The sequence below is a fragment of the Malurus melanocephalus genome, unplaced genomic scaffold (genome assembly GCF_030028575.1).
Source record: "Malurus melanocephalus ecotype Western Australia unplaced genomic scaffold, MMel_1.1 scaffold_100, whole genome shotgun sequence".
NCBI classification, from domain to species: Eukaryota; Metazoa; Chordata; class Aves; order Passeriformes; family Maluridae; genus Malurus; species Malurus melanocephalus.
The window spans coordinates 2115506-2137281 of record NW_026623332.1 but is presented as its reverse complement, the minus strand read 5'-3'; the positions used below and the strand labels follow the sequence as shown (position 1 = coordinate 2137281).

Sequence of the window (21776 nt, the reverse complement as noted above, 5' to 3'; positions counted from 1 at the left end):
GAGTAGATGAGTAAAACTATTGGCTATGTCAGTGGCACTCTCCTTAGAGGAGAACATCCCACAATAACAATTTCAAGCATATTTTTTCACCCTTTCTCCTTGTTGAGGAAATAATCCTGGAAGCAGGATTTCTTTTAAAATGGTCTTAAAATAATTTTGTCAAAATCTGAAGCTGCTACAGGGAAAAAAAAAAAAAAGTGAATGATGCTGGAAAAGCATATTTCAGCAAAAATAAAATTCTCTGAAAATACACCAATTATTTGTAACCAGTGTGTAGATGAATTGGGTCCTATTCCAGTGCTACCACAGACCTACTAATGCACATGCCCTCCCCCCCTAGCATTCTCACAGGGTTGGACAAATAAATAGTTTTTAAGCCAATTTTGGCATAGAAATTGCTGTCCACAGCAAAGGACTGATTCATCAAAGTAAAAAAAGTTTCACAAGAACAGCACAGATTTCAGTGAATCACCTGGCAAAAGTATTAGGGAACACTTTAATTTAAAGACTATCTTCTCTACTCCTGTTAATTAATGTAGTTGTTGTGTTGGAGGTTTTCTAATATTAGAAGAAGTCATAAAACAACACATCTATCAGTTGATTAATCTGGGAAAAATGTTACTTGCCCTTTTTGGTTTTGTAGTTCCTCATGATTCAAAACTAGTAATTCTTGTTGGGTAATTTATTTAATGCTTTCAGGAGATAGAAAACACTTTACCAAAGAGACACCAAATGGAGCGCTATTGAGAAGCCTCAGTGCTGATGGACTTCTTCCCTTCAGTCCCCATATGGATGTCCCATTAACAAAAATGCCACCCAATGCAAACGAAGTGTGGTCACTCTGTCAGACATTTGTGATTTAAGTAGCATTTTCACCTGGGTCTTTTTAACCTGAAGCTGATTTCTTTTGTGTTCCCAGATTTTAGGCTGGTGTGTGATAGTTATCGCAGCTCTTCTCTCCCTGCTAACCACTTGCTGTGCCAGCTGCCAGTCAAAAGTCAGCCACCTCCAGCTGATGTTCTGGAGAGAATACGAGAGGACAGAGAAGGAGCAGCTGGAGGAGATTTTCCAGCTGTATGCCACCAAGCTGAGCGAGCGAAACCTGAAGTGCTTTTTTGAAAACAAGGAGCCAGAACCCATTTCCCTGCCTACTTTTCAGGCATGGGAAGATGCTTCCCAGCTCTACTCTTTCAACAGCAGCAAACAGCATTATAGCACGATTCACAGGCTAGTTGAAGAAGGACAGAAAGGAATCAGTGAGCAAAGAGAGACAATGCTGGACTTTGCAGACAGAAGGGAAATACCATAGATTAAGTACATTTTCAGCCTWTTTGTATGTTGTTAATATGGCATATTTCTAGCTGATTTCTCTATTTTTTTTTCACAATGGTCTCTTTCTTCTTCATTATGTTCCTTTCCAGTGAGATACTTGCTCCAGAGGGATGGAATGAAATTATTTCCCAACATGAGTGAATGGGCTGCAGTGCTCCGTGGCACCCAATGTTCATGTCACTGGTTCTGCATCAACAGCTGACAGCAAAAAGAGATGAATAATGACTTCTCCAAGTTTTAACAATATTCTATGTAAAATGTGCTACAGTGTACTCATTCTATGTAAATCAAGAGRCTATAAATAGGTAAAGCCATTTAAAGGGTGTCAATAACAGAAGATGTGTGTGGTTTTCTGACAGCCCACAGAAAGTGAAGGTTTTCTATCCAGGTCATTTCCAGGCCAATTGCAGGTACAGYCTTGTTTTGAGGCACCAGTGATCCCCTCAAGGCTTCTGTGTCTTTGGATATTTTCCCTCTGTAGAGCATCTCCCTATTATCTTCTCCCACTCCAGAATTTCTCTTTGTATGGAAATAAAGTCCTAGTTTTGAGCAAGTTTCATGCACTGGGTGCTGCCTGTAGAGCTATGTAATATTGTTTGTATTAGGCCTGTAGCCAGTGTGCAACAGAGAGCCTGGAAGGAAATTACACATTTTAAGTAAATATTTTTGCAGAAGATTGATTTTCATTTTTTTTTTTAATATCTCAGGAAAACTTAGTATCTGGAGCAAGAAGAACCAGCAGGCAAGGCAACTGCATAGTCAGTGCCTCTGACAAATGCATTTTACCCCAGATCATCATGCTTTACCTCACCCATTTGGAATTCATCACGTGGCTCTCACGCAGGGTGTTCAGAGTATTCTTAAATGCTGTATAAAAGGAGAACAAGGTTATTTCTCTTGGGCTGGCTGGGCAGGCTTTTGTGCAGCATTTTATTGCCAGTCTCTCCGACTCTGCAAAGAATCATATTTTTGCTGGGCTTGAATCATGCTCTTCTCAAMAAACCAGGGTATTCTGCCCAGCTGTTCTCTGCTTCTTCAGCAGGTGAAAGCATCTATGTGCATATACAGACCATTACTCTTTTTGAAATAAAATCCAAAAGCTAATTCAACTCTCTGCCTAGAATCTTCTCTATATGTTTCCAAGAACTTGTGAGCTCTGAGAAAATGTTTTTAAGTTCTTTTATCCCAGATGATCCACTTAGCAGCACACTTACAACATGTTATACACTTCAATGCATGTGCTGCAGCTGAAAGCACAGATGCAACGCTGCCAAAATGAAAGTCACCACAGCAGATGTGTCTGACACTGTGCCTGGCACATACACCAACCATTTTCTCCCCAGGATCCTCTCCTGCTATTGCATCTACCTACTTCCAGGGTATATGACCCTTCCCATTTGACTGGTTTTATCTTTCCTTTGCCCCAACATCCTCTGTCCAGCCCCATTTCACCTCCTTCCTTCACATGATAGGAGAGGAGACCCCCCCTAATAGGACTGCCCCGTTATCTGGACCAAACTTCTCTTTCCAAAACTGTCTTTCCACTCCTTCCTCAGAAAATCAAAGCAAGTAGGGATGCAATGGGGAAGACAACAAGTTGGTCAATGAGTTGATCAAAGAAATTTCAGAAACAAGTGGGTTGATGTAAAAATAAGGCCTCCAGTGTGATATAATATCTGGGACACAGAGGCAAAAGCATAGGTGGGAGAGGGAAGGGTGGGAGGATACTCAGAGATTTGGGCACCCTCCTTTCCCTCAGAAGCTCAGGGCTCTGCACCTGAGRAGCCTGGGCCATTGAAGTGACAACACTTCCCAGCCCTGTCTTCTGCTTTCTTGTGGAGGGGCAAATCCAAGGTGCATTCCCCTCTCCTCCTCCTTCCTTGGTTCATGTTTGCAGGTAACTCACACTGAGTGTGTCTCCACTCTCAAAAGCAGCTGCTGAACACCTTGTGCTGCAATGTGTGCCTGACAGGAGCCCACTGGTCCTCATTCCCAGGGCTGTGTGATTCTTTTATGTCACCAAAATGCCTGTGAGTTAATGCAATTTCCATGTGGATGTTGGAATGCTTCCATAAAAACAGACAAAAATAAAAGCCAGTTTGATCCAATCTTTTCAGCTGGAATGTGGGTTTGGCAAATTTAACTTTGTCTTTCAAGGGGCTATTGCAAAAAYTAATTTCTGTCAACATTGTCCCTAAATTCAGCAGCTACCATGGCAGATCAGAAGGAGACAGACTATTGTCAACACTGTCCAAAACAAACTGGAGAGAGGGAAAAAAAACCTCAAAAAAAACCCCACAAAAAAACCAAAAAACCAAACCAAAACACCAAAACCAAATAAAACCAAACAGCAAGATCAACATTTTCTGCTGGAAAATTTAGATTTTGCATTAATGGTTTTTTTTCGATACTCATCGAAATATGAGTACACAAGTAAACAGGAAACTTCTGTTTAATTCTTTGTGCTCTGTCCCTCAGTTTACTCGTTAAAATTCTCTTAACTCTTCTTCCACTACACATCWGCYGYTCCATCAAACTTGAAGTCTTTGTTWAATAAGAATAAAGACTTTTTAACCATGCTAMGCCCTCATATGCTTTCAATTTAGTTTCAGCTGTACTTTGCATCATGATATGATKAATCTGTCCAAATTCCATTGTTTTAAAATTTCCTGTGTAAAAGAGAACTTGCATGGAAACTATGCAAAGGAAGTAGTTGGTTTTGCAATAGAACACCAATTAAGTCCAAATTGCAAAGCTATAAAGTAAAAAATGTGAAAATATCTTGGCAGGAACAATAATTTAAGTACATAGATAAGCAATTTAATGAATGTAAATGATTTTTTTTAAAACCATGGTATAACTGGACAGCAACTACTTTAAAACTACTTACAGYTTCTCAGAGGATAAAACAAAGATCTTTTCAGTCTTTGTGACTCCAAAAGACTGGAAAGGAAAATTAAGGAGGTGGTTTAAAAGTTGCATCCATAAATCTGTCTCATTTTTATCTATTAAATGGAAGAAAAAAGATTATGTGTTTAGACACATATATAGGGTTGCCTGCCATCAAAAGTATGTCCATATAAAGCAAAATCTCTCTTTTGAAAACATTACTTGCAACTCTATGACATTATGTTGCTTAATGAGAAAATGAGATCTATGCAGTCAGAATTAAAAATGTATCATTGCCTTTTTTCAAAGTCTCAACCAGCATTCCATCTCTCTCAAGCAGCAAAAACAAAATTCATCAACATTTTGATGGTGCTCAAACACAGGGTAGAATTATTGAAATATTCAGGAAGCCACTAACTAATCAGTCCCTCTACATACTACTGGGGACTTTTCACTAYGAAAGATTTCATGAATGTCCTGATGCCAAGAAAGTAAGCACAGACTGTTAAAAAAATTAAACCCATGATTTCAGACAGCATAASAGCAAGATTAATGAAGGACCAGAATTAATCTGCTTAAAAGGGGAAAGGCAGCCAAAATAATATTTCTGCTAGCATACTTTTCATTCTTAGTATTTTTTCCAGTCAGTGTTTGGAAAGAGGAAGATGCTTTAAAGGTCTTGCCATYTGTTGCCGATTCCAAACTTCTCTTATGAACTTTTCTTTATCTTCACAGCAGCACTTCATTTTTCAGTTTACTGTCTACCACTTAGSACAGCAACCTGCAGTTTGCATTTCCCTCTCCCTGCTAAGATCTGAAAAACATACCAGCGTCATAAATCCTGCCAGCTTCTGTCAGWCCTTCAAACTGGCCACATGTCAGGGGCCTTGTGTGGCCCACATTTCACGACAAGGGGAATCACCTCTCTTGTCCTACAGCTCTGGGCTGGGGGGTGACATGGTTGGATTACCCCATCCCTTGTTACTCCCGGGGAGCTCCCTTGAAAAAGCTCCAGAGGTGTCYATTTCCTGCATTCACGGGGTACTGAGTATTCACAATTAAGCTCATCTCTGCAGCCACTGCTTTTCAGGAACAGATCTATCCTTAGGCTCTGTTTAATCCAGAGGTGGAGCCTGGGAGCCAGCACCAGCTTGCTCTGGACCAGAGGGTGTGATCTGGCTGCTTCCACCTCTGGCACACACAAACACCTCCTGGTGCTAGAGAAAGTAGTACAAAGATTAGACCTAAAAACAGAAGCTGTTTATTTTTTGCAACTCATTTGGCCTGATCAATTATACCAAGATCCTACTATCAGGAATTGAATAAAAAAATTGATTTTGCCAGATTATAGAGCAAAATTATTACCCTCATTTCAAAAGTAATCCTGTTATACTCAGATCCAAATTCTGAATCCCATCTTGGACATTGCTTCCTCAGCTAGGCTTTGTTCTTAATACCATTCCTCAGTTGGTTTCCATTTTTTATCCCAATTCGCCAGATAGCCTACCCTTACATGTCCAGTTTCGTCTCTTTTTTAATTCAAACCCAATTGTAAGCATGCCAAGTCACAGGACCAACATGAGAAGTCGGTGAACACCATGGGAACTCAGTGTAGAAGGGCTCACTTTGGCTCCTCACCAAARCTTGTTGGCCCTTCTCCAGCCCACTATAAGGCAGAAGTTTTAAAGCTTAGCAGTCTGAAGCAATGGTGGAAGTTTTAAGCCCCCAGTCACYGCCTTCAGTGCACCTTTCCTCCAGTATTTATTTCTTAATCTGGGAAATTGGCTTTGTAGTCCTCATTTTATGTTTTTGGGTTTTTTTTTTGTTTTCTTTTGCTTCATCTCTTTCCATTTCCACAGGGAACACCCACAGCCTGATTTTACAGACTTCTTTGTTTTCCWAAGGACTGCAGGATAACAGGAGATTTGGCTCTAACTTCTTGAATTGCTTGACTGTCTTAATTACTTTAACTTTGAACCGGTTTTTCTCATTGTTAAACAGATTTATACCTCTGAAGACTTAGTGCTGTTGAGTATTTAAGCACTTTCTCCTGGCTGGGAACACTCCTGCTGTAGAGTTAAGGAGAACATGTAAACACCTTCGTGATTCTGAACTAAAAACTTTAACAACATACTTGCAGTTACTCACTGGATCACTTCACACGTGTTTTGTTGGTATGTGCCTCAGAAAAATGTGTTYGAAGATTATTTAAGAATTGTTTTTCCAAAGAAATGTGAAAATGTTGTCCATATCTCATTTTGCCTCAGAAATGTTGTACTCCTACTACAGAACTCCTCTTTTAGTTTGCTAAAAATAGTCTTTCAAAGGGACAGTCTGTGTTTTAAAGATTGTTCCAATCTTTTCCAAGTAATTTTTTACTTCTCTTAATAAATCTCTTTTGAAGCACAGCCTGCAGAGAAATAGTGTCTTTTTTCATTGTYAATTTCTCACTGTACTTTGCTGTTGAATACCCTGTACCTAAAAATGATGGTTCAACTGTAATAGTGCACTTGTAAAGAAGGGAACAATGAGGAATAAGATGCAGAAAATCAGATATCTACTTAGATGTGAAAATAAAGTACCAATGGCACCTGAAGAACCATATAAAAGTGAACAAAAATGTGATTTTTGCAGCCTGGAATAATTTTTTAATGAGGCAGTGTATTTTAAAACAGTGACTGAAATGCTCCTTGTATCATGAGTTCATTCAGCTGTCCTCACTGTTTCCAATAGATCCTCTATCCCAGTTAAGCTGCTTACCAGGAGGAACTTTGTTATATATCATTCTTATTCAAATTTCTCTTTGAAATTCCCAGTAATTCTAATTTGCCCATGGGGGGTGAAAGTACATCTTTAGAAACCTGTGTTTTTCTCATCTGACAGAAGTGTGAACAACTAATAGATAAAAGGGAAATTTCCATCAAAGTTGGTGAAAGTACATTCTCTGATTTTATCTGTTTGATTTTAATATTAGATTTGTGGGCAGTCAGGAAAATATTCCTCTCATTTTCCTTTCTTGCAGTTTTTCTTCACTACCACTGAGTTTTTGGGTTTTGTTTTTTTTTGGTTTTTTTTGTTTTTTTTTCCCAGAAAATCCTGCAGCTTATTCTTAATATTACTATTTTTAAATCAAAAGACAGCTAAGATAATTATGGAGAGGATGAGAAGAGTCAAATGGCAGAATAAAGAATATCAAAGTTTAAGATCTCTGTGAGACAGTTAAGACTTATGCTCCTAGGAAGAAAAAAAAGGAATATATGACTTGAAGTTTGTTAAAACTGAATGATTTCTTTTTGCATGTTGCATTCTCTAGCAAGAGTAGAAGAAATCATCTTAAACTGCAACAAACAAAATGAAAAACATCTTTTTAGGTATTTTAGTGTCTGCTCGAAATAGAAAAATTTGAATTTCAGTGTAGCAACTGACTTYAGGGTTAGTTTAGGTCAGGGGCTGGCAGCCTCTTGCAGGAGGCACTCCACTTTGAGTTATGTGTTGTAATTTCAACCATTGGAAGCACAGATTGAGGAGTGTTTTTTGATATGACAATCATGATATAGCAGAAAATGTAGGTAACTGTTCTGGAACAAATTGAGAGAGGAGGGKAATGTTAAGACCACTGAATCTGATGACACTCTAGAAAATGCAAATCTTATTTACCTGTGCAATCATGTCTGCAGTTTCAGAGTAACTGCGGCACTTTTTCACAGCTGAACGAGCCAAAAAGTCATCAATCAGCCTTATGCCAATGCTGTACCCCCTAAGGAGGAAACAAGGAAAGTTAACATTCAAAATGGGGAGCATCTTTCTACCTACCATCTCTCTAATGTGTCTCTTGTGCTTCCTCAGCAAAACAGCTGCATGTTCCTAACTGAGTGACTTTAATGACAGCAGATTTTGCTGGTCTGCATTCTTCCTTCTACCACATTTTGAGACATGGTGGGATTGGTGTTCATGAAGTCATTTAAGGAATCATCCGTCATTAAGCATGATACTCCTGGCAAGGATGATATGAATTGTCTACACAGTTTGTCTGTACATTGTTTATACATATAGATACCAAATCCTGGGCACCGTCACTGCAGCATTAAGATGCCAGGGGAACCCATAGGAAATAGACTCACACCTACGTCTCACTTTCTCCTGTTACCTCTTAACCTTATTTTTCATTCTTTTGCAATTCCCTCTTTGTCTTTTTTTTTCCTAACATGTTCTCTCCCTTCATCTATCTAGTCACAGAAAAAAAATCCAAAAGTTGTTAGTTAACACAGAGTTTCAATACACTGCCACCTCCATTTTGTATTTAAAATACTACAATTKAAAAAAATAAATTAAAAGGGATGGAAAATAATGGAATTTTTATAAAACAAATATTCATTCCCGGCTCTGGCACATTAACAAAGGTCAATAACTTCTTAGTGTGTGAAACAGCTTTACCTCCAAATATTGTCTGAAAAATGTCAAGAGATCAACACAAATGCTATACAAGAATGGGCACTCAGCTCAGAAATGTTTTTAGGGAATTTTGAATTTTTCATTTCCAATTATGTTGATATTGGCATTCTGTGTGGGTTTGTCAGAGGCCCTACACCCTCAGTGCAGCAGCCTGAACCCAATGGAGTTTCTCAGTGCGCCTCATCCTTGGCAAGAAGCCAAATGATGATCTGATGTCTAGTGTGATGACAAGACCAAAAAGTGGTTTTGGCAGCATGAAGATTAAAATTGCAGTATGTGATATGTCTAGAAACAATGAAATATCTATCTACTGCTTAAGTATCAATATCAATAACATTGACAAATGTGTAATCAGGATCTACCAGGATAGGTATTAGCAATGTACTACTTAGATACTTTTCTACTTTTGTGCCTTAGATTTGCAAAGTTAAATTAATAACAGACTGGTATAAAGCTACTTGGCAACTGCACAGTGAAAAACACCCTTCTCACCACAGACAATATATGTACACAGAAAGAGATAAGTACACTGTCCCCACCTGTCACTGCTCTACTGAGCTGTGAAGTTTCTTTCTGAAGCTGTGCTGTTTTCACAACCACAGAAGTAAAGAACACATTGTTTTAATGAAACCTGTCATTACATTATCATCTCTTCCTCAAAACAAAAAGATTCTATAGAAACAACTGCACTAATGAAAACATTAGGAGCAAAATTTGTCTCCACATCTTCCACAAGTGCTCTCTAGTAATTTCCACCATGGCATCCTTAAAATCTTGTGCCATGATTTTCACCAGAGTTGAATGAAAGATAACTATAAAAAAGTATCTGAAGGATGCCGTCCCTTCTAAGTTTGTGAATAAATTTCTTTTCTTTTTTTCCAAGCAATGACTTTTTTTATTTACTCTCATGGATAGTTATTAGGCTATAGCTAGTTTGCAAACTTTCACGTTAATAGTCAAATGGTCAGGGTATTCTGTCCACTGTGATTGTTGTAAATCCATTTTGTCTGAAAATGTAAGTTTTACTGTTCTGTTAAAGATCTCASTATATCTTCTTGTTAACCAGCTCAAAAGTTCTAAATTTCATATCCTAGATCCTTCACAGGGTTAGGGGCAAATGGGCCTTCCACCTTTAAAAGACCATACAGTAATGAGTGAGATGGCACAAAAAGGATAGATTCAACAAGGGTAGATTTTTAGATAACCTCTTTGGAAAATGAAAATCCTATATTCACAGGATCCTGTCATCCTGATTCAGATTCCTAGGCATTACTACCATAAGAGTAATTACATAATGGAACTTATCAGCAAGAAAAAACTTTTGAGCTGGTTAACAAGATATAAGCATAAGAAAACAATCCTGACACTTTTTCTCAGAGAATTAAAAAGCAAATTGTTTATCTTAATTCACAAATTAGTGCTATTTTTGTTGACAGAATATTGAACATTTTCCTCTCTTCTCTGTGACCATGGACAGAATACTGGAGCTTGTAAAACCACAAAAAAAAAAAAAAAAAAAAAAAAAAAAAAAAAAAAAAAAAAAAAAAAAGCAAAAAAAAAAGCTGAAAATTAATACATACATAGACAAATAGCATTATGGATAAAGCTGAACATTTAAAGCAGTACTTACATTCTATCTAAATAGGCATTGACATCTTCGTCTTTTTCATAGTCCTTGCACAGCTGGGCTAMCAAAGCCCCATATGTGAGTACAAAAAGTTCTCTGCTCTGTCAAAAAATATTAAAATAAAAAATGAATTGAGCTAGAATCAAACTTTTCCATGTTTTTGAGCTGCTGCTGTATTAAAAGCAAGCAAAAATAACATTTATKTTAATAAAGAAAAATTTATCCATGGCTGCATAATCACTGAAATCCACATTTCAAGTGTGACAGAATCTGTATTAATCCTCACTTGAGTTTGTAAGTGATTTTGTCASAAGTACCATTTCTTGGTATACTCAGAATTACTATCATCAGGTGCATTCTTGCATTTTATGAATGTATATATGCTGGACTGACAGATGCTGTCAAGTGCCACCCAAGGATAATGACAAAAAGCTGCAGGAAGAGTAAGAGAGGCAATGAGCTAGTAATCCTTTTGCAGCTGGAACAACAGCTCACAAAGGTAGGGTTGATCTGACTCAAATCATTAGCTCCTTTCTCCAAAAATGTAAAAAGAAAACTAAAAATTTAGCTCACRCTAATGAAATAGTGGCTATAAACACTGCCAGCAGCTCTGCTCTTATACCACCCATCTTATTCCTATCCTTTCAGTACTTCCAGATTGCTCAGAAATAGGAGTGTATAAAATGCATCAATACAATAATAGCTTATTCTTACTCCATGCACAATTTTAATAACACATTACAAATACTTCTTACTATTTTGTGGTTATCCTGCTTCCTTCCTGGTGACCGAGACATGTTGGTTGTGTAACTCCTGATGTCCTTGATTATCAGTTTATATCTTTTCTTCCTCTGGCAGCATCGTTTTCTCTCAATCACTGTATTTCCTCTTTCTTTTCTCTAAAGTTTTGTCCTCTCTGCTCTTCTATCTATCTTTTGCATGAGATGTGTTTGCTGCAGGCTGTAATGCTGCTGATGCTCCTCCTCTTCTCTGCGTGTAYTGAGACCTTTGGGAGGAATTTGACTGGCAACGGATCTGCCACTGTCCACAACACAAATAGCCACTCTGCCCAGAGGAATTGTTTGTAATCAAATACACAGCTAACAAACATGGGAAGTGATTCAGGACAGCCCCCAGATTCACAGGTCTTACATTTTTAGGGACAGCAAATTCATCCTGTTGTTTGTATCAGACTTTGGCGTTGGGAGAGCTAACGAAAACTTCCTCTCTGAAGAAAAAAAACACAATKGCAAGAAACTGCTGTACAAGGGAATTAAAAATTGATTGGTTTCAATCTAAAGAAGCTACGGTCTTCTGCCAGCTCTGACTGCTGTAGTCTGATGAGTTAATGTCTGCCAAAGGGACAGAATGGCTTTTAAGGCATTGCTACCACCCTGTTGGTGTAAAGCTGTCAGGGCATATTGAGAGAACTCAGCTTCCCAGAGGAACAAACTGTGTACCTGCTACTGCTGCCAGCTTCTGTTTCCATTAACAATGTTCCTAGGGGGTATGCTATCATTCTTAACCTGTTATAGCCCCTATTTCTAAATGAACTTGCTATGAACATCAAGGCTTAGTTTGTCTATTTTCCCCTGTGGTAAATTTGGCCTACTAGTGGTTAGCTTAGATTTGCAAGAAATTTCAGCCATGATCACTGGTGAATTTAGAAATCAATCAGGTAGCTGTCATTCCTTATAGGATTTACCTGCACATACATACTCACTGAGTCCTTTTGGAAACGGAAGCAAAAATATATGGCCTTCTCTGAATGTCATGTTGATATTAAACTTCTATTAACTAACAGATTCAGTGCCAGAGTAAAATTATAGATATTTACCACTACAGATACAYAGAAAGCATTCAGATGTGATTCATYTGGGATAAGTTTACTTTTAAAAATTATAGTTTAAAGGTATGACACAATATAACAAGAAAAAAATTAGATTAAAAGATTTTCAGCTCTTTCTGTGTAAAACTTAGTCATCCTAACAGCTTTTATTTTACTCAGAATGAMCTGGTATTGRCAATTTTACAAYRTAATAGYCTCTTACTGTTTGGGGYTTTTTTTGCAGGTGCTCTTCTGGCYCTGTAAAATCTTATTCCATTTTATAAGTGAACCTATTGTAGATACTTTCCATATCTAAATTTAAACGAATTTTAAAAGCCAGGCATTACAAGTCTTTAGATAGTTACTTGCATGTCTAAATTGAGTCTGAGATGGATTTGTTTCTCTGATCGTCTCCAACTGGCAAGAAGCACAAAATATGCYTCACATTGCAAGAGTAACCCCATATGCCATAAACAAGTGTACTACACTACATTTAAAGAAAAAAAAAAAACTTGTGAAAGATTATCATTAGSATAATCTAACTTCAGTGAACCCATCACAGAGCACTTAAGACTACCCATAAATGAGCACAATTTTATTTATCCGGTTCAGAATATGTGGATGAATTACTTCAGCCTGCATTATTGATACCATAATCATGAAAGAACCCTGTGCACCAGACAGTGCAATGCATGGCAAGGGCACATCACCATTCTTTGAAAAATACTTACGTGCACACATGTACACAAGTAAATTCATACACATTGCTGTGTATTGAGTAGAATGCACTACATCTTGAAAGATTTACACGTGGTTGAGAAAACAAAGCTGAAATGGTGTGTCCAAATAAATTGGGGATTCAATGGCTCCAGTGAGGGTAGCAAGTCATTGGTGGACTGTCTTGCAGCCCTGTGAAAAGAGCAGAGTTGGGCACATATCTGGCACCTGATTTAAACCTGAACATATACTTCTTAGAAGTAATCCAAGGTAATTGAAGTAGTGGAAAAGTTAGCATCACACTCCACCTCCTTTTTTGTCAGGAGAGAATTTTACCTTCAGCTCCAAGAAGGTTGGTCTGGCACACTGCTTGAGCATTAGACTACACTAGTTCTCCTCATTCCCATCAAACTGAAGACAAAAAAAACCCAAAAAAAACACAAAACACAAAATATATCCTGAGTTTCAAAAGCACCAGCACTCTGTCTCTTGCAATGGACCGGCTGTTTTGGGAAAGCTGCAGAGGTAAGTACGTGATTTGATTGGTAGCCCAAGGAGTCTCACAAATATGAATATMCCAGAGCAGAGTGCAACATTGAAGTCAATAATAAATTAGATATTGCCTAAGTAGAAAATTCTTAAAAAAAACAACGCTAAACAAAATTTCTTTGAGTCAACACAAGAATGCATTAACCACAAAAGGTGGGTGACCAAATGAGTAAAATACAGGGTCAGTTTTTTGTTTGCTCTCCATTTTCCACATGGATAGATCTGCTATTAAATTTTCACAGAAAATAGAATTCTTTCAAAGCACAATAAGGTAGGTGAAGAAGGGATTTTGAAGCTATGTGAAAAAAACCACGGGTTTCTCATAACACATGAGTGGTTTTATTACAAGTTCAGTGTGGCTGCTGCTTTGGCCATGTTTCCAAACAAAACAATGCTATAGCTGYCACTTTGTGGTGGTGCCCTGCCTGGGAAGTATTTTCAGTTTGAGCTGCTGAAACTTCCTTGGTTAGGTAATGTTTCTCAGCAATTATTTTCAAGAGGTTGCTTTGAGATCCAAATGCCTTCTTTCTGCTGCTGCTCTCTGGAGGTACCTAAAATCTCATAATTTTTGCTATAAAGCACAGCTAAATTCTGAAGCAAAATATGTGAGCTTTTAAAAAAATCATTTACAGGTTTCTATTCTTCCCTTAACATAAAGCGTACTATTTTTTTCATCAGTGCTTGTCCTGGTTGCAGGGAGAGGAACTTCTCCTTAACCAGACCAAAGTGACCATGAAAATAACTTGGCAACTTGAATCCAACTGGTGAGCTGGCAGATCACAGGACAYGGGCAGTGCTCCTCCCCTCTGCTCCCACAGAAAATCTGTCATGCAGGTACTCTCATACCATGCTCTCTAACRTGCACAGGGCAGGCTTGACATCCAYRCAAATTAGAACTCAAAGTGCAGCTAGAGGAGTCACAGAACACCGGCCTTTTGACTGCTAACTAAGTGATGAAAACATGTGAGCAGGACCAGAGAGATCAGGATTCAATCTCCTCCAAATTTCAGATGGAAAACAGATCACTWCCCTCTTTCTTCCTGCCTTTCCCTGGCCATTAGATAAAAAAATCCTGGTCTTTTTTTATCCAATAAATACCAAAATCCTCTCTGTATGGAAACTAAGTGCAGCTATGGCAGGAAAGCTGGAGAACACAGCTTCTTTGCACCACATTCACATCATATCACTAATAATAACAGCTTTTGGAAGAAAGAGATCAGTGCGTTTTTACTCGATCAGGTGGAAATGGGACCTGAAACTAATCTCTCCCTCCTGCCATGGTTGCATTATTTCAATAAAAAGCAAACAGGAGAATAAGAACTGTTTGCTCTGTATGGGAGGGTGGAATRTGTCTTGCAATAACCATGTTTTAAAAGAAATGACAAACCATTCTCACTCCTTTAAAAAAAAAATTCTCTTTTTCTCATAAGTGAAGTTACTGGTAATGAGTTCAAGCTGACAGAGCCCTGCAATAAGAAAAACAAAACCATGACTAAGGTTTGTTCATGTTGTTTTGCCTCAGATGTCAGCTATAAGCATCTTTTTGCCCCAGAGACCAGCCAGCTGTCACCTCAGGTAGTGGTATTTTGGATTGCATCCAGTCCTAACTCTTCTTGGGAATTGGATAAAGAGCCTAAATGTCTACCTCAGGACGCTGCTTTCCTCTGCAAAAGCAAGTACTTAAAGGTTTGATGTGCCGCCCAAGCTCTTAATTGGATCCAACCCTGCAATTTCGTCCATAATAGGATGACCCAGCAGGATCATTTACGGCAGAGCATGAAAGCAAATGCCAAAGAAGTGAAAATGCAGAAGTACAGAGCTGTTGTATTGATTGTGTAAATTGCCTCATTCAACAGCCTTAGGCTGACTATTAATATTTCAGTGTTGGACACCACTTCAGTTCCACATCTAATGTGCTTCTTAAGTAAACAAGTGATGCTTGGGAAAGCGTTCCTCCCTTATAAACAAAACAAGACACAGGTCCCCAAAGAAATCTCAGAAGGAATTAATCAGATTTTTAAATTAACTGAGGCATAATGGAAGAYTCTTATAATTTTGTAATAGCCTGATAAGTTTATGTCACTGATTTTTTTTTCAAAATACAATGTCACCAATACAAGAACAAAGTTACTAAAAATCCTGTGATACTGAAAGCAAATGAAGGTTTAAAATGGTAACATTCAGACAACACTGGGATTTCATTGTGCTATTATTCTATCCAAACAACTAAGAACGTAACAAGTTCCAGAAAAACCATGACAAAGTGCTGTTGGATGTTTCACCACGTTTCTCTACTGCTTTTAATTTTGTTTGAAAGGCAGTTACTAGCAAGAACCTCTTTCTCAGATGGTGACTAGGGATGGGATAAGAAGRTGTCCACCCTACAGTGCACTTTAGGGACATGGTCCTGCCTAGTGAACAGCAAGACATGTATAACATGCCATCCCTGTGTACAACAGCTGAGAAAGTGTCTCTGCCAGCCAAGCAGACGCCATGGGCACTAAAACCACTGTTTGAGATGAAACTTATTATTAGCAACCCTCTCCACATGGGGAGAGAAGACATTATGCAGACAGACACTATTACACCACACGGCCAAGTCCACACATGCTGGAGTTAGACATCTATAATGGGAAGATCATTTTCTCCATAAACTTTCTGGCTAACTTTTTTTTCTGTTCCTGGTCAGAATGTTTATATGACAGACAGTCAGACTTCTCAGYACTTAAACACAACTATTTGCATATTCATCAGCATACGCTATGCAATTCATAGAACTACTGGATAGCATGACCATAGTAGAAGTGCAATCCTGAGAAAATCTTCAAGAGTGAAATGCTTTCAATTTTCARGCCCTTGTTTAAGGCTTGATTTGTGAGAGATGCTCAGAGCCCAGGTCATACATACCAAAATCCAGAAGCCAGCTTCAGAAATACTTAAATGAAAAATTTCTGTCTCTATCCATGGAATGGGRCTGACTATACTTGCAGAAAATTTTAACACTTGTAATATCAAGCATGTTGTATAAATGCCAGCTGGCTTGGCCTTTTGTGAATAGCAGATAATATATATATTATTAAACAAACAAACAAACAAACCCCAAAACCAAAAAACACACCCAACTGTCTAAAGGAAATGTTCAGCACTGTCGGGAAAAGAGACAYGCCAGCTGCTTGCCCCCTACAGGTGAAATACTAAAGTCCTCATGATCCAGCAGGCAACGACATCTCAATCTCCAGTTTTGGAGAATGAATTGCCCCAGAACTGATATTAAATGCAAAAAACATTTGGATTCCAAACATTGTGCAACTTATAGAATATTTTATGAGTTTATTTTAAAGTGGAAGCATTTAGAATATTTCTTTTTTCATCACTCAATTTACCAAGGATTTGTTTGGATGATCTTTTATAAAGAATAGCTGGAAGGCTCCATTTCTTTTTCTTTTCTAGTCTCATGCCCTGTTTCTGCCAATTACTGTTGATTAGCAAACGGCTTGCCAATTAAACCTGACAGGTTAGCCATTTGATAGCACTGCATATTATCCAACAGGTACAGGGAATTTATTGTTAATTTCAGACAATTAGAAAGGGGCTGGCAGAGATCACAACCCCCTAAAAGCTCAATTTTCCAGGACAGCTGAGATAAATTACTGAATCAATTAAAATACATCAGTGGATGTCTGCAAGCATACTTAAAGCTACCAAACAAGCCACTGAAAATTAGYGGGAGGAGAAAGACTAGCAAGGGGGAGTTTTGGTGTTGTGTTTGCTGGCATTCTTTTCAAGCTGTTGGAGTTTATTCTGCTCTGMCATTAACACTAGTTAAATATAGCTAAAAGCTAGTGTTGATTTAAAACAAAAGAATAGGATCTAAAATGACTTTCCTTCCAAAGTGGTTAGCTTTTCTGAAAGGCAAAGAGGTTRTTATTGCTAATGCGATAATTGCAATACTGACAATTGGTGGTCAGCAACTTTTCTCTTTTTTCACATTCAGCTGTCCCTGTCATGTTGGACAGAACCTTATCTATGGGCTGGCTTTCCTGGGAGTGCCTGCACTGATCCTTCTGATTGTTGGTTATGCTCTGAACAACCAGACTTGGAGGCTGGTTACAGGCAAGAAGTCTCATTTTGAGAAGGTGACYTCATCAAACCAGTTGCTGAAATGCAAACTGGTCTGCTTTGTCCTGTGCAGCATCACTGGGAGGGCACTGGTTGCTCCAGTAACGTGGCTTGCAGTCACCCTGATCAATGGCTCATATTATGTCTGTGCCATGAGTGAGTATGTCCCTGTGTACTATTATGGAGCTGATCCCAATGTCACCGCTAGTGAACGCAGTAGGATATTGGCTACATTTCCCTGCAGTCAGTTGGTTCCTCCAGAGCTGAGCCGGGCAAGGGATGAAGTGATTCTCCTGCTCCGATACCAGTCACAGGTGAGTAACTTGTGTTGCCTCTGCTGTCTGTGAACCTAACCATAAGAGGTGGAGTTAATTCAGCAGGCAAAGTGTGAGGATAAAACAAGATCAGTGTCCTCTGTCTCGAGTGCTAAATCTCTGTGTGCTTTGAGGCCTAGTTTTTATTTAGGTGGAACTGAACTTTAGGTATMTAAAGTACTACCTCTGCTTGTCCCATTTGTTACCTACTAGCAGAGGATATATTCTTCCTCACGTAGTATCCTGAAAAGACATCCTTACGATCAAGTGAGACAAACGGAAGTTCAAGAGCCAGACAGGRTATGAAATTCCTTCATTAAAGCAGAAGAAACATGAAAGTAAGACTCCTGTTCTGTGAAAGTTGTGTGTGAACTGATGTAGAATCTTGGGTTTTAGATAAGATTCAATTCTAAAGGTTTGGATACTAGGTAAATAGCAGGGGAAGCACTAAGTTTTCACTTCAGAGAAAATTGTTTTTAAACAGGCCCTAGACTAATATAATCTAGGACTTAGATGGCTTATCTAACAATAATAGCTGTGAAAGAAATATTCTTAAAACTGTACAACAGAACTTTCTTAAACTTGACAGGAACAAGTGATTTTACTACACAGCTTCCTCCAGCAGAAATGGACCTGGTTTGGTGGCAACAGACCCTTTCCAGGCCTATACCTTGTTAATGCTATTATTCAGGAAAAAGCAAGGAAAGATTACATGTTTTCTGGTGCTCTGAAGTCACCACTGTGAGTATTTTCAGCTGTAACAGTTTCTTCTTTTTTTTTTTTTTTTCTTTCTGTAAGGTGGCTGGCTGGCTTCTGATTGCTGTGGTAGTCATCACTGTCTTCCTTTCTTACTGCCTGGCAAGCTGCTTCTCCCCACTCAGCTTTCTACATTTCAGATACTGGAGCAGCTATGTCCACAATGAGCAGGAGCTCTTCGATGAAGCAACAGAGCAGCACTCCAGGCTCTATGCCAGGCAGCATGTAAGGAAGTTCTTTGGCTTTGTCCCAGGAAGTGAAAATGTAAAGGAAATTCGTATCCCATCTCTCAGAGAGTGGCAAGCCATCTCTGGACTGGCCTTTCTAAAACGAGTGGATGAGGAGCACTATGATTACAGCCTCCTCCATGACTGGGCACTCAAGGAGTGTGCAAATGGAAAATATCTGAGGATTGAWGAAGACTCTGGAATCATAACACAGCTCTGAAGATCCAAGCCCCCACAATACCCTGCAGAAAAGCAGAAACTTGTCTAGCTCTGTATCAGACCTGAGCTGCTCTGGAACTTTCCATTACAGTATTACATTGGTATATAAAGTATGTGAAAAAGYGCATCTTGTTAATGTAGTCCTTTAGCACATGCTTACAGATGCCCTCACTGATGGCATTTTGACACTTGGGATGTGGTGAWCTATGTCTAGATTAGGGTGGGCTGTCTCAAGCTTTATCTCTCTGCTTTCTAATAGTTGTGCTAGAAGTATATGTACTGGGAAAGTTATTTGAAAATTCTTTTTAATTTTTTTTTCTTTCCTTTAAAAGGATCTTTAATCAGTAGACCTTGATTGGATTCTATTTATTGGTCCATTATGGATAGAGCAAGGGGAGCTATTCAATTTTTCCTTAGTGACACCAAGCAGAAATTACTTATTTCTCCTCTTCTACTTTTTTCTTGTATTTTATAAGTACACTGAGCTAACTACTAGTTAAGGCTGGAGATACAGCTGCAGATAGGAAATAAAGGGGGAAATTTGCCATCAATGGCTGAGTTTAGGTACAATGATGACAACTTTCAATTCTATTAAGGAGATAAAATCCCTACTGTGGCACAGGATGGAGGTGTGTAACACACAGCAGCTGTATGAATGAACACTTGACATATGGCAAACTGAGGTGAAATACATTCTGGCTGAAAGCCATAGCAAGGTCAGTCTCCCTTYTGGAAATACTTCAAAATCTCTAAGRTGTTTGTGTGCTTGCCTACTGTACAAAGAGCAAACCAGGATGGGRAAAATCTTCCTCTGTGCAGTAGGGTTTGTTTTGCCTCTCAAAAACTAGTAATTTTTACATATACTGGCCGTGTGAATATCACTGTGATTAAAAACTGAATTTTGTGAAAGAAGACTTAATGACGGTTTTGTGTTTAATGCATTTTGGTATGATGTGATTCTACTCATCTCCTCTCTAACTCCCTGTGCAGCTGTTTCTAACTCTAAGGGGGAGGGAAGTGCACATCATGAWTTTTTAAATGCTTCCTGTATTGCCTTGCCAYGTACACATATACAYGTGGGCTCCAAAGCTACATGTTACRCTATAGGATGMTATCTGCTACTAATAAATGACCCCAAGGGATTGAAGTAGAAAAATCTAATTATTTAGTACATTTTATTAGAAAATGCAGGAGCCAGAACTGCTCTGTCACTCCCCGCCTCCCCTGGATTGGGGAGAGAGAATATAAGAAAAGGCACAGGAAAGGTTGAGATAGGGGCAGAGAGAGATCACTCAGCAATTACTGTCATGGGCAAAACAAACTCCACYCAGAGAAATAGGTTTATTTTATTACCAATGAAATCAGAGTAGGATAATGAGAGCTAAACCCAAACCTTAAAGTACCTTTCCCCACTACCTTCCTTCTTCTTGGGCTCAACTCCACTCACAAATTTCCTACCTCTCCTCACGTGTGGTGCAGGGCGTGWGARTGRATGGGGGCTGSAGTCAGTTCATCACCCATACTCTCTACTGCACCTTCCTCCTCAAGGGGAGGGCTCCACACTCTGCTCCAGCACAGCAGCTCCCCCCAGGAGACAGTTCCTACACCACTGCTCCAGTGTGGGTCCCTTCCASAGGCTGCAGCCCTTCAGGAACCACCTGTTCCAGGGTAGGTCCCCTGCAGGGTCACAGGTYCTGCCAGCAAACCTGTTCCAGTGTGGGGTCCTCTCTCCACAGGTCTTGCCAAGAATCTGTTCCAGCATAGGCCTCCTGTGGAGTCACAGCCTCCTACAGRCACCTACCTGCTCTGGTGTGGGCTCTTCTGTGGGTTCCAGGTGGATCTGTTTCACCAGGGACCTCCRTGGGCTGCAGGGGGAGAGCTGCATCAGCATGGTCTGCCCTACTGAAGGGGAATCTCTCCTCCAGAGACTGTAGCACCTCCTTCCCCTCCTTCACCAAACTTGGTGTCTGCAGCACTGTTACTCTCCCATGTTCTCACTCTTCTCTCTGGTGGCAGTTTCTATTGCTCAGGATCTTTTCTTCCCTTCTTAAAGCTGCTATCCCAGAGGTGCTACCATAATTGCTGATGATGCTCAGCCTTGGATACTGGTGGGTCTGTCTTGGAGCTGGCTGGCAYTGGCTCTGTGGGACATGGGGGAAGCTTGTAGCAGCTTCTCACAGAGGCCACCCGTGTAGATCCCCTGCTACCAAAATGTGGCCATGCAAACTCAAAAAAAAGTAATGGAACTGCACTGTTTATGTGAACTCCTTAGGAAACAAAGTACCTCTGGTAGCAAACACAATTTCTAATTTAATTTTTTTAATATTTGTGTTTTTTTATTTAAGATGGAACAGTGTAATTAGAACACATGCAACTGATTTGTGTATCTGAAAGTTTTGATAAAAAACCCTATGCTAATATCTAGATCTTAGTCTACTTGAATTCTTTCAATTTCTCCTATTGTTTTACAGTGCTACTATAAAATGATGCAATATTTCCAGTTAAGAGTGAGCTGTAACATTCTTTTGATTTCTTGCCCACCGAATTTTTTAATTAAGCTGATTTTGTCCTGATTACTATTTGCCCCGTATTTTTCTTTGTAGTATATAATTTAAAATACTGAGTGGAAATACTAACTGTATCATCTGTCATTGTGAAGTTAGCCTGCCAATAGACTAACACACTATCAGCCTATTAGCATGTATTAATCCATAGCACTACAGCTGTAGTATTTTAAAAGATTTGGT

At 39.1% G+C, this 21776-nt stretch overlaps 3 protein-coding genes across 3 annotated transcripts in view; 2 read left to right on the top strand and 1 right to left on the bottom strand.

Annotated features, from left to right (window-relative positions):
- Positions 1–6027, top strand: part of CALHM5 (calcium homeostasis modulator family member 5) — an 8229-nt gene extending 2202 nt beyond the window's left edge. The window contains exon 2 of the mRNA XM_057368998.1: positions 920–6027. Coding sequence (XP_057224981.1) covers positions 920–1309 — 390 coding nt within the window. The 3' untranslated portion in view covers positions 1310–6027. The remainder of the gene's footprint in view (positions 1–919) is intronic.
- Positions 1–11257, bottom strand: part of TRAPPC3L (trafficking protein particle complex subunit 3L) — a 16034-nt gene extending 4777 nt beyond the window's left edge. The window contains exons 1-3 of the mRNA XM_057369001.1: positions 11056–11257; positions 10304–10401; positions 7879–7978 (exon numbers count right to left, since the gene is read on the bottom strand). Coding sequence (XP_057224984.1) covers positions 7879–7978; positions 10304–10401; positions 11056–11097 — 240 coding nt within the window. The 5' untranslated portion in view covers positions 11098–11257. The remainder of the gene's footprint in view (positions 1–7878; positions 7979–10303; positions 10402–11055) is intronic.
- A 6012-nt stretch (positions 11258–17269) lies between these two features.
- Positions 17270–19306, top strand: CALHM4 (calcium homeostasis modulator family member 4). The gene is made up of 2 exons (XM_057368997.1): positions 17270–17827; positions 18626–19306. Exons 1-2 carry the CDS (start codon positions 17270–17272, stop codon positions 19028–19030), a joined length of 963 nt encoding a protein of 320 aa, XP_057224980.1. The 3' UTR covers positions 19031–19306.
- Positions 19307–21776: the final 2470 nt, after the last annotated feature.